Source organism: Diachasma alloeum, unplaced genomic scaffold, assembly GCF_001412515.2.
Source record: "Diachasma alloeum isolate Michigan unplaced genomic scaffold, Dall2.0 Dall_scaffold_00321, whole genome shotgun sequence".
In the NCBI taxonomy this organism is placed as follows: domain Eukaryota; kingdom Metazoa; phylum Arthropoda; class Insecta; order Hymenoptera; family Braconidae; genus Diachasma; species Diachasma alloeum.
In genome coordinates, this window is record NW_021680460.1 from 147,418 (window position 1) to 160,944 (window position 13,527).

At 45.5% G+C, this 13,527-nt stretch overlaps 1 protein-coding gene across 1 annotated transcript; it reads left to right on the forward strand.

The window, feature by feature from the left end:
• The first annotated feature begins 10,333 nt into the window (after nt 1–10,333).
• LOC107040136 lies at nt 10,334–13,240 on the forward strand. Its single transcript, XM_015260078.1, has one exon. It carries the CDS (start codon nt 10,334–10,336, stop codon nt 13,238–13,240), a length of 2,907 nt encoding a protein of 968 aa, XP_015115564.1.
• The last annotated feature ends 287 nt before the right edge of the window (nt 13,241–13,527 follow it).

Genomic DNA, 13,527 nt, shown 5'->3' on the forward strand with positions numbered 1-13,527 from the left:
TGTGGATTTGTGATTAGACTGTTTGGTGATTCGATCATTTGGCGAACTCACAAACAAACTACAGTAGCACTCTCCACGTGTGAAGCTGAGTATGTCGCAATGAGCGAGGCGAGTCGAGAAATGATGTCGTTGCACAACTCTTTGAAACTGATACTGGTTGATCCCCCCGTTCCAATGATCTTAAGGTGTGATAATAAAGCTGCAATTGTTAGTGCAGAAACAAGTGGAGGAATGAAATGAAGACACATTGTAGAAAATAAGTTACATTATATAAAGGAATGTGTTGAAAGGAATCATATAAAAATCATTTGGATTGGCTCAAGGGATCAGCTAGCTGATGTTTTCACCAAACCATTGACGTTTGAAACACACAAGCGTTTGATGGATCTAATAATGAACGTAAATATCTAAATTATTTCTTTCTGTTTATCTAGGAAGTAACTGATTAGGCGAGATGGAAACTGAGGAGTTAAATCAACTGAAATTACCTGACAAGAATACTGAGGCGAGATAAAGTTACCAAAAATAAGAATAAGAAATTTTGTGATTAACGAGAATAGAATACTAGGAGAGAAGAGAATACTAGGAGAGAAGAAGACTGGAGAGGAAAAGAAGATACTGCCTATGGCGGGAGGGAGTGTTGAAATATAGCGCCCTACGCCAGTCTCCCTCTTTACCGACAGTGTGGCAGACTGTGTCGCCATGGCGCCGTTGCGCCTCTCAATGATATACTCGTACGATGCACCACTTGTGCCTCGACCGTTGTCGCGTTACGTTGCTGAATAAAGCTTAATTACTTTGACGATTATAAAACTGTGTTTAATCATTATTTCTATCCCTAATAACCCTTCATTAATTATAAAAATCACCGCATGTGTCCGAAGGGGTTATTTTATAAAAATGTAATCTCAGACCCCTCCCCCTCGCCTCCCTAAATTTTCATCCCTCCGGACACATGCGGCTAACTTCAACCCCTCGGAGAAACCGTATACTCATGTGTTTTCCCCGAAATTAATTGTTTATTAGATTATAAAAAATCAGTGCATGTCTCCGGAAGGGTGAATTTGATAAAAATGTAATTTCAGATCCCTCCCCTCACCCCCCTAAATTTTCACCCANAAATTTTAGTATCGCGGCCGAGGGACCAGCGGTTTCCCCAAAACCGCTCGGGGTTGCGGTACGCGCCCGCAGTATACGCTGTACCCTCACCGCGCACACACGTCGGAGCCGCGCTATTCCGATCGGTGTGGTGGTGGGGTCCTATAGTTATAAGCGGTGGTGGGGGTAAAATTTTGGACCCCAAATTTTAATTTCGAGGCCGAGGGACCAGCGGTTCTCCCGAAACCGCGCGGGGTTGGGATACGCGCCCGGTCGACGCACCCGCAGCCACGCTGTGNAATTTTTTTTAGATTATAAAAAATCAGCGCATGTTTCCGGAGGGGTGAATTTTATAAAAATGTAATCTCAGTTCCCTCCACCTCACCGNTCTCCCGAAACCGCGCGGGGTTGGGATACGCGCCCGGGTGACGCACCCGCAGCCACGCTGTGCCCCACCCTCACACACGTCGGAGCCGTGCTACTCTGACAGGTGTGGTGGTGGGGCTATATCGACTTTAGGTGGGGGGCGCCAAAGTAGTTCCCATACTACTGACAAGTTCTTGCTTTTGCTACTTTATGTAGATGATATGTTATTGGCGAGTAATGATAACGATAAATTGGCTGAAGAACAGAGTAACTTATGTAGCGAATTTGAAATGACAGTCCTGGGAGAACCCACGGAATTGNCTAAATTTTCACCCCTCCGGATAAATGAGGCTGTCTTCAACCCCCCGGAGGAACCGCGTGATCACGTATTTTCCCCGAAATTAATTTTTTTAGATTATAAAAAATCAGCGCATGTTTCCGAAGGGGAGAATTTTATAAAAATGTAATCTCAGATTCCTCCCCTTCTCCCCGTAAATTTTCATNATCGACTTTAGGTGGGGGGCGCCAAAGTAGTTCCCATACTACTGACAAGTTCTTGCTTTTGCTACTTTATGTAGATGATATGTTATTGGCGAGTAATGATAACGATAAATTGGCTGAAGAACAGAGTAACTTATGTAGCGAATTTGAAATGACAGTCCTGGGAGAACCCACGGAATTGTTGAGCATGACTATTAGGCGGGACAGAGAAAATCAGATTATCAAATTAAATCAGGAAAACTATATTCTAAAGATATTAAGTGNAATTTTCATCCCTCCGGATACATGCGGCTGTCTTCAACCCTCCGGAGAACCCGCATGATCATGTTTTTTCCCTAGACGTAATTTTTTTTTAGATTATAAAAAATCTTATTAGAAATTATTATAAAAAATTTTTATTATTATTATAAAAAAAATTTATTATCAAAAATCAACGCATGTTTCCGGAGGGGTGAATTTTATAACAATGTAATCTCAGACCCCTTTCCCTCATCCCCCTAAATTTTCATCCCTCCGCATATATGCGAGTGTCTTCAACCCCCCGGAGAAACCGCATGATCATGTTTTTTCCCCGAAATTAATTGTTTTTTTAATTATAAAAAATCACCGCATGTTTCCGAAGGGGTCAATTTTATAAAAATATAATCTCAGACCCCTCCCCCTCGCCGCCCTAAATTTTCATCACTCCGGACACATGCGGCTAACTTCAACTCCTCGGAGAAACCGTATACTCATGTGTTTTCCCCGAAATTAATTGTTTATTAAATTATAAAAAATCAGCGCATGTTTCCGGAAGGGTAAATTTTATAAAAATTTAATTTCAGATGCCTCCCCTCACCCCCTAAATTTTCACCCATCCGGATACATGCGGCTGTCTTCAACCCCCCGGAGAAACCGCATGATCATGTGTTTTCCCCGAATTTTTTTTTTAATTATTAAAAATCAGCGCATGTGTCCAGAGTAGTAAATTTTATAAAAATGGAATGTCCGACCCCTTCCCCTCACCGCCCTAAATTTTCACTCCTCCGGATACATGTGGCTGTCTTCAACCCCTCGGAGAAACCGCATGATCATGTATTGTCTCCGAAATGCTTTATTTTTAAATTATGAAAAATCAGCGCATGTTTCCGAAGGGGTAAATTTTATGAAAATGTAATATCAGACCCCTCCCCCTTACCAACCTAAATTTATACCCCTCCGGATACATGCGGCTGTCTTCAACCCCCCGGAGAAACCGCATGATCATGTATTTTCCCCGAAATTAATGTTTTTTAGATTATAAAAAATCAGCGCATGTTTCCGGAGGGGTGAATTTTATAAAAATATAATCTCAGTTCCCTCCCTCTTACCCCCCTAAATTTTCACCCCTCCGGATAAATGAGGCTGTCTTCAGTCCCCCGGAGGAACCGCGTGATCATGTATTTTCCCCGAAATTAACTTTTTTAGATTATAAAAAATCAGCGCATGTTTCCGGAGTAGTGAATTTTATAAAAATGTAATCTCAGATCCCTCCGCCTCGCCGCCCTAAAATTTCACCCCTCCGGATACATGAGGCTGTCTTCAACCCCCCGGAGGGACCGCGTGATCATGTATTTTCCCCGAAATTCTTTCTTTTTTTAATTATAAAAAATCAGCGCATGTTTCCGGAGGGGTAAATTTTATGAAAATGTGATCTGAGACCCCTCTTTCTCACCCCCCTAAATTTTCATCCGTCCGGATACATGTGGCTGTCTTCAACCCCCCGGAGAATTTGCATGATCATGTATTTTCCCCGAAATTAATTTTTTTTAGATTATAAAAAATCAGCGCATGTTTCCGGAAGGGTGAATTTTATAACAATGTAGTCTCAGACCCCTCCCCCTCGCTCCCGTAAATTTTCATCCCTCCGGATACATGCGGCTGTGTTCAACCCCCGGAGAACCCACATGATCATGTATTTTCCCCGAAATATTTTTTTTATTATTAAAAATCAGCGCATTTTTCCGGAGGGGTGAATTTTATAACAATGTAGTCTCAGACCCTTCCCCCTCATCCCGTAAATTTTCAGCCCTCCGGATACAGGTGGCTTTCTTCAACCCCCCAGTGAAATCGCATGATCATGTATTTTCCCCGAAATTCTTTTTTTTTTTATTATAAAAAATCAGCGCTTGTATCCGGAGGGATGAAAATTTACGGGGGTGAGGAGGAGGGATCTGAGATTACATTTTTATAAAATTTACCCCTTCGGAAACATGCGCTGATTTTTTATAATTAAAAAAAGAAAGAATTCCGGGGAAAATACATGATCACGCGGTCCCTCCGGGGGGTTAAAAACAGCCTCATGTATCCGGAGGGGTGAAAATTTAGGGGGGCGAGGGGGAGGGATCTGAGATTACATTGTGATAAAATTCATCTCTCCGGAAAAATGCGCTGATTTTTTTTTTTTTTTTTTCGGCCTCGGAGTCCCTTTTTCGGGTCCCATTCGGCACTCTATCCAACCCTATGCATGCGGCTGTGGATTCTACACTGTACCGCATTCGCACTTCTATTGAACATAAAAGTAGCATGGGGAAACCACAGAAAACCCATGCCGGTACAGGCGATTCCTCTATTAGCAACCTCCCACTCGTCGGAGCGTTCCGTTGAAAAATTCGGTTCCACGGACAATCGAACTCACACCCTTTCGCACATAGTGCAGTCAAACTAGGTCTGAAAATGTCGTTTACATCGAAATTAACCAAAGGGCACCAAATTACACCAATCGATAGCTAAAAGTGTAATTATTAATGTTTTAAAAAGCATATGCTCAAATTTGCCGGGGTGATTCACAATTTGTTATAAACAATTGGGAATTGCCGACAGGTAGTCTTCAATCCTAGATATCTTTAGTTAACCTCATCAGATGGGAAAAAAAAAAATTTCTTTGTAGCTGAGAAAATGTCCTATCGGGGGAGTTAGGAACTTATAGCCCAAAATGTACCGTTAATTTATTATAAATTATAATAGCAATTTCGGAGCAGTCGGCGCAACGCGTCAGCTGTTACCCTCCCTGCGACAGTGCCATGAGTCACGTGATTGGCGCCATGCGCAACTTGTTCAAACCTCCTGCTGCGCTCAACGCAATAGCCCTCAGCTGGATTTTTGATGAATATCTCTGAATCTGTGGCTAGTAGTCAAATTTTCTTTATTAACTTTTTTATAGATCTTTATTTGCTCTATAAAAATGGTTTTGATAAAAATTTTGCTATTATCCAAAGTTTCCGAGATATTCAATGAAAAATTAACAATATTCAAAATATTTTTCATTGAATATCTCGAAAACGTTGGAGAATAGCAAAAATTTTTTTAAGACCATTTTATAGAGCAAATAAACATCTACAAAAAAATTTATAATGAAAATTTGACTACTAGCCACAGATTCAAAGATATTCATCAAAAATCCAGCTGAGGGCTATTGCGTTGAGCGCAGCAGGAGGTTTGAATAAGTTGCGCATGGCGCCAATCACGTGACTCATGGCACTGTCGCAGGGAGGGTAACAGCTGACGCGTTGCGCCGACTGCTCCGAAATTGCTATTATAATTTATAATAAATTAACGGTACATTTTGGGCTATAAGTTCCTAACTCCCCCCGATAGGACATTTTCTCAGCTACAAAGAAATTTTTTTTTTTCCCCATCTGATGAGGTTAACTAAAGATATCTAAGATTGAAGACAGCCTGTCGGCAATTCCCAATTGTTTATAACAAATTGTGAATCACCCCGGCAAATTTAAGCATATACTTTTTAAAACATTAATAATTACACTTTTAGCTATCGATTGGGGTAATTTGGTGCCCGTTGGTTAATTTCGATGTTAAAAATCTAATTTGACTGGACTAACACTAGACTTGCGTCTAATCCACTCGGCCACCGACGTCGGTCGCTGATTTTTTATAATCTAAAAAAAATTAATTTCGGGGAAAATACATGATTATGCGGTTTCTCCGGGGGGTTGAAGACAGCCGCATGTATCCGGAGTGATGAAAATTTACGGGGGTGAGGAGGAGGGGTCTGAGATTACGTTGTTATAAAATTCACCCCTGCGGAAAAATGCGTTGATTTTTTATAATAAAAAATTTTTTATAATAAATTTTTTTCATAATAATAATAAAAAAATTTTATAATAATTTATAATAAGATTGTTTATAATCTAAAAAAAAAATAATTTCGGGGAAAAAACATGAACATGCGGTTTTCCGCAGGGTTGAAGACAGCCGCATGTATCCGGAGGGGTGAAAATTTACGGCGGTGAAGGGGAGGGATCTGAGATTACATTTTTATAAAATTCACCCCTTCGGAAACATGCGCTGATCTTTTATAATCTAAAAATAATTAATTTCGGGGAAAATACATGAGTATGCGTTTTCTCCGGGGGGTTGAAGACAGCCGCATGTATCCGGAGGGGTGAAAATTTACGGCGGTGAAGGGGAGGGATCTGAGATTACATTTTTATAAAATTCACCCCTTCGGAAACATGCGCTGATCTTTTATAATCTAAAAATAATTAATTTCGGGGAAAATACATGAGTATGCGTTTTCTCCGGGGGGTTGAAGATAGCCGCATCTATCCGGCGGGATGGAAATTTAGGGGGGCGAGGGGGAGGGGTCTGAGATGATATTTTTATAAAACTTAGCCTTTCGGAAACAGGCGCTAATTTTTTATAATTTAAAAAAAAGCATTTCGGGGAAAATACATGATCATGAGGTTTCTCCGGGGGGTTGAAGACAGCCGCATGTATCCGGAGGGTTGAAAATTTAGGGGGATGAGGGGAAGGGGTCAGACATTACATTTTTATAAAATTTACCCCTCCGGAAACATGCGCTGATTTTTAATAATTAAAAAAAAAGAATTTCGGGGAAAATACATGATCATGCGGTTTCTCCGGAGGGTTGAAGACAGCCGCATGTATCCGGAGCGATGAAAATTTACGGGAGTGAGGGGGAGGGGTCTGTGACTACATTGTTATAAAATATACCCCTTCGGAAACATGCACTGATTTTTTTAATTTTTCGAAAAATAAATTTCTGAGAAAATGCATGAGACTGGGTGTTTTCTGGGGGGTTGAAGACACCCGCATATATTCGAAGGGATGAAAATTTAGGGCAGTAAGGGGGAGGGTTCTGATATTACATTTTTATAAAATTTACCCCTCCGAATCCATGCGGCTGTCTTCAACCCCCCGGAGAAACCGCATACTCATGTATTTTCCCCGAAATTCATTGTTTAAAAAATTATAAAAAATCAGTGCATGTGCTCGGAAGTGTAAATTTTATAAAAATGTAATTTCAGACCCCTCCCCCTCGCTCCCTCAATTTTCATCCCACTGGATACATGCGTCTACTTTCCACCCTGACAGTCATCACCATTGAATAATTGAAAATATCAACATTTTTTCAGCTAAAATAAAATAACAAAATGCGCCGCAACACCCCTCGGTCGACCCGTTCGGCAGACGGCTGGCCTGCGACTGCTGCGGCAGCAATCACAGTGCTGTTAACCCGGCCAACCAGGGAGGTCATTTAACGTTAACGCCATCTCGCGGCATTCGTTAATCAGGGATTCTATTGGCATAATTACACTTTCACCCATTTCTGCTAATTAATAGAAAATAACACAATAAACTGTATTAATAGAAACAAATTGATCATCTTTCAACTTTTTAACTATTTTCGGATCCGTACTTATGTCATTTCTGGCCTTTTCCACATTAAAATAACATCCTCGCTATATCTTCATAACATCCTCGTAACAGCCAGGATACTAAGTTGCCATGGTAGGATTTCTATTGAATTTTCTATAAGTTTTTTGCCGTTCCTATTGACATGTTTAATGGAAAATATTCTATAGAAAAAGTCAATAGAATTTCATTTTTCTATAAAACTTATTCGAGAGAGAGGGAGTGACCGTCGTATGTGTTGGACGCGGTTGAGCGTGGGTCTGCGGTTTTTTCGCAATTATTGTGTTTATTCTCGACCAAGTGGGGGCCGAATTGATTGAATAGTGTTCTTAATCACGTTGATCACCCGAGGAAGTGTTATCTCGTGTGGGGGTTTGGGTACCAATAAGATATCCTGGTTTTGGTAATTGGCCGCAGTGTGAGGGTTAGAGTGACCATGGCCGGTGAGGGCGTGAAGGGAGGTAAGGGGAGTGAGTTTGAGCGGGAGAGGCAGGAGGACGCCGCGGGAAGCGGGTTACCCTCACAGCCGGGAGATGGCGCCAGTAGCCAGTGTAACTCGACAGTCAGAGAGGGGAACTCGTCAAGGGCACAAGAGACTCGCACAGCCAGAGGAATGGGAAAGAAGACAAGGGGAAGACCACGAAAAGCGAGGAACACACCGAAAATATCGGATTATTTCCTGAGAAGTAGTGTGCCGGATGTCGCAGCGAATAATGTGGGGGCTAGCAGAGGGGGAGGGAGACCTGACAAGACGGATGGGAGGGCCAAGAGAAGCAACAGTGTTCCAGGGGGGAGTAGAAGAAGCTGGCGAATAGATTATGCATCGGACTGCGAGGAGAGTGAGCTGGTGGACAACCCAGAGCCGCTCGTGATGGGAATGAGACATGAGAAGGAAGGTGAAGATGAGAAACAAGGCGGTAAGGACAGCCTAGGGGGGGTCACAAACCAGTGCGTGGGAAGGACAACTGATGAGGCTGATGACGGGGACGGAGGTGCAAAGGGAAAAGCCCAACCGGCTGGAAGCACCGAGAGGAGGAGATCAAGACCCGAAGTGGTCGAAACGGGGATGAATACAGAGGTAAGCGGCGATTTTGAATGTCAGGAGTGTGGTAAAAGGTCGGCTGGAACTCAATGGATACAGCAAAGGTTCTCAAGCCTGGAGAACAGGCTGAGGGAGCTGACGCACTTGGTTCGAGGCGGAACGAGTCGAAGGGAAGAATGTCCCCCCTCGCAACCGAGAGAGGATGGTGATGAGATCCTACAGGAACTCTCGAACTTGAGGAACGCGACCGAGACGATGAGAAACTGGGTGGCAGAAGGCTTCGATGATCTGAAAAGAGAGTTGGAGCTGACCCTGAGGAGGACACTGGAATCAAGGGAGCCCCGATTGGACCCACTTGAGACGAGGAACTCGCTGGAGGGGAGGGATCAGAGAAGCTGGGATGCAGAAATGTTTGAGCAGGAGGTTGGGGGGACTCAGATCTCTCAGGGGGCTGAGCACAGGAACAACTCACAAGCAGAGTGGGTGGGAACCCACGATGTGAACGCCAATGAGCAGGCTAATCATAGCCGCGGGACGGGTACCACAGAGAATGAGCCTGGCGAGTCTGTCGGAAAGATCTCCGATCCCTTGGATGGACTTGACTGGAGGAAGACGGCCCCGGAGCTGATGGCAGAGGGGGAGTGGAAACGTGAGAAAAAAGAGAGGAACAAGAGGCTGAATGACGTGGTGGTGCGAGGTCTTAACACTCACCACGGAACGGAGGCGTTGGATTTCGTGACCCTAGTTAGGCGTCGCTGTGGGCTGGGTATCCAGGTGATATCGATGGGGAGACAGACCTCAGGCGATCTCCGCTTTTCCCTGAGCACTCACACGCAGAAAAAAGCGCTAGTGAAGGGAAACCACCTGAGGTCGCTGAATGAGATGGGGGTCAGGGTTGACGATGATCTCACCTTGAGACAGCAGAATGTGGCAGAGTGGCTAGAGTCCTTGGCGGATGGTGCCAGGGTCCTTGGACGAGCGGCTCCAGTGCAGAGCTTCCAGCAAAGCATCTGGGTTGACCGAGCCAAGTACCGATGGAACGAGAGAACTGCCGAATTAGAGAGAAGGGACGAGTCGACTGGAGCAGAGAGAGAGGACGCTACGAGAGATGACATCATCAATAGTAGAGATAAGAGTATTGATAAGAGTAACATTAACAATAACAATAATTGACGGGGGGAGGGGGGAGGGAACAATCACATCAGGGCTACCTGCTGGAATGTGGCAGGGTTAAAGGGGAATAAAATTAAGGGGATTTGGAAGGACATAGAAAAATTTGATATAATAGTCCTGTTAGAGACTCATGTAGTTGGAAACAAGCAGGAAGCCCTGATGAAGAGACTGCATAATATAACAAGTGAATTTGATTGGGTGCATCAGGGGGCAATTAAGAGGAAGAAAAAAGGGCGAGGTATGGGGGGGATACTAATAGGGACCAGGAAAAGCCTAGGAGAAGGTATAAAGGTTAGCTCCTGGACTAACGGAGCAGTAATATCAGGAATCAAATTATGGGGAGGGGGGAAATGTCGTCTTATTGCTGGATACAATAATGTGGGATTGGAAAAAATTTTGGAGGAAATTAGGCGCAAAATTGAAGAGGGGAGGGACCAGGGAGAGGCTATCATAGTAATGGGGGATTTGAATGCCAGAATTGGGCAACTGCAGGCCGGAGACGATGTTGAGAATTTCCAGAGAAAGTCCAGGGACAGGGAGGTATTGCGGGGGGGCAGGAGACTCATCGAATTCTGTGATTTGGAGGGGCTAGTAGTGGCCAATGGAGCCATTAAGGGGGACTGGGAGGGTACCGTCACTTACGTGGGGAAGCGGGAGGATGTGGAAGGCTCGGTGATAGATTTGGTCATGTACGAGGGGAGGGCAGACGTGCTTGAGGAAATGAGAGTGTGGCCGACGCTCGATTCAGATCATATGGGTATCGGTTTCACTCTGCATGGACCTGGGGGATCTCGCGAAAAGGTCACAGGGGGGGTTGAAGGGAAAAAGGGGGCATCTGGAGGTCACCCTCCGGTGAATGGCAAGGAGTTCAAACTCGCCTGGAAATCGCAACTGAAGGATACATACCACAACCTTCTTGAGGGTAAGCAAGTGGCTCAGGGCGACGGGGAGGATACAGAGGCGCGATGGGAGCGACTAAAGGAAACAATCGCAGAGGTGGCTTTCGACGTGGGCATGGTAAAGAGGTTGGGGGGGGGACATAAAACCGATGAGAATGCATGGCTAGGGGATGAAGTTAAATTCCAAAGAGCAGAAGTCTTCAAGTGCCTTAAAAAGTACCTGCGAGCTGATGAGAAAGGGGTTAAAACTATGTATAAGACTGAAAGAGCCAAACTGAGGAAAATGACCAAAGAAAGAATGCAAGAAATTAAAGAGGAGAGAGAGAACAGAGTAAGAGCTAGCAGGGGCATGGGGGGTTTTTGGGATGCGATCAATGGTTGTCGCCCGAGAACTGAAAGGAAAGGGAAGGGAATACCGGGGGAGGCATGGGTCGTTCATATGGGCAATATCTTGGGGGGAACGGACCTGACTAGGGACGAAGATCGGGAATGGGAAAAAATGGAAGAGTGGATGGAGGTAGAGGCCCTAGATAGGGACATCAGCTACGCTGAATTTTGCGGGGCGCTGAAGGCCTTGAAAAACGGGAAAGCTGCGGGGGAAGACGAGATCGCCGGAGAATTTCTGAAATATCTCCCGGAAAATTGGAAGGTAGAGCTGTGGAAGGTAACGCAGAAGGGGTGGGAAACGGGTTCATTGATGAAGGGTTGGGAAGTGGCTCGCATATTTCCTATTCATAAGGGGGGGGACGAGAATGACGTGGGAAATTATAGGGGAATATCGTTACTGAACCTAGGGTATAAACTGCTAGCTAGCATTATGGCCGATAGATTGGGGTGTTGGCTGGAGAAGGAGGGCAAGTTGAATGAGAGCCAGGGCGGCTTCCGAAGGCGTAGGGGTACCAGGGAACAGATCTTCATTCTGAATTCACTCATTGGGAACAGCTTTAAGAGGAAGGGGGGTAAACTGTATGCTGCTTTCATCGATTTGAAGGCAGCCTTCGATACAGTAGATAGGGATTTACTATTGGAAAAGATATGGCGGGTAGGAATAAGAGCTCGTTTCTACGACATGATCAAGGCCATATACAGGGTGTCGGAGAACGAAGTCATCACGGGAGAAGGCATCACTGGGAGATTTTCCACGGTACGGGGGGTGAGACAGGGATGTCCTCTAAGCCCGATACTTTTCAACTTGTTTGTTGACGATATTGATGACAAGTGGGAAGGAAAGGGCGAAGGGGGCACGGTATTAGGGGGGGAAAAGGTATTCTGCCTAAAGTATGCGGATGACATCGTGGCGGTCGCGGATGATAAGGCGGGACTGCAGAGCATGCTAAACACGGCCGAAAAGTACTTTCGATCAAATCGACTGGAGATCAACGTGAACAAAACTAAGATTATGGTCTTCAACCGGGGGGGTAGGAAAAAGAAGGGGGAAAAATGGGAAATCTATGGGCGGGAGGTGGAGGTCGTTAGCAGATTCAAGTACTTAGGTTTCTGGTTCTCGGCGAAAAATGCCTATGGAGAGCACATTCGAAAAATGGCGGGGAAGGGGGTGCGCGCGGTAAATGCAGCCTGGGGGGTGGCGACGAGAGCAGGGTTACGCTCGCTGAAGAGTAGGCTGTATGTGCTCAACACCTTAGGGAAATCTGGGGCGCTGTACGGGACGGAGATATGGGGGTTGAGCAAGAGACCGGAAATGGAAAGTGTACACGGGAGGGTGGTCAAGATGGGGATGGGGGTCACGAGGAACACACCAGACTATCTGTGGAGAGCGGAGAGTGGCACGAAGAGTCTCATCTTTGAGACCAGGCGCCGAGCCTTACACTTTCTGGGGGGAGTTAGCAAGTTGGAAAAGGATAGAATGGTGAGGGTTGCTCTCAAGGAGGAACTCAGGGCATTAGGGAACTCGAACCCCACGGCGTGGGGCAAGGAAGTACGTGATGCGCTGAGGGATTGGGGAGGTGAGGAATTTTTGGGAATTTTGGGGGAAGGGACTCTGGAGAGTAAAGATTTTAGGGAAAAGGTGGGGGATTACCTGGAGAGGGGGGAGGAGAAGGTTAGGTCCAAGGATTCGCGTAAAATACGGGAGTCAAAATTTAACCCTGACTACAAGTTTTTGCGCGCGGTGGGGGAAGACTTCTGTTATTGGGAAGAAAAGGGGGTCACCTGGGGGGATAAGGTAATGTGGGCTAGGCTGCGATGTGGGAATCTGGGAAGGGCTGGGAATAAGGGGTATAAAGATATGAGCTGCAGGCTATGTGGGGCAGCGCGGGAAGACCTGGAGCACATCCTAAGCTGCGACATGATTAAGGGGGGGGTCCTCAAAGAAATATGGGATGATTGGAGGGTTTTGGGAAGAGGGGAGACAATTATAGAGCTGCTGGGGGGGGAGCCGATTCCGGAGCTCTGTAAATTTTTCAGAGAATGGGAGAAACTCATGAGGGGAATGGAGGAGGGATAGGCAAGCTTCTGCGTCTACCCGAGCCTCCCTTCTCTATGCTCTCCGCCTCTTATTGTAAGGTGATGGGGGGGTGGAAAATATTTTACGCGCTGCGGCCTACACGACCTACGAGTACTCCCGACAACCGGCCCGACGGCGAGGGGGTGGCGGCCTCGCGTGTCCCGCGGTTAAGGTAACGGCGTTACACCCAGTTACATCGAGGGGTGTCTCCTGTGCCTCTGTGTATTCAAGTCCCTGGATTCCTCAGCGAAAAACGGCCAAGGCTGGGGCAATTTCTACTTTAATTC

Bases quoted from the DNA above. Each gene is read 5' to 3' on its own strand.
- LOC107040136 (XM_015260078.1), top strand. From the start codon at position 10,334: ATGGGGGATTTGAATGCCAGAATTGGGCAACTGCAGGCCGGAGACGAT.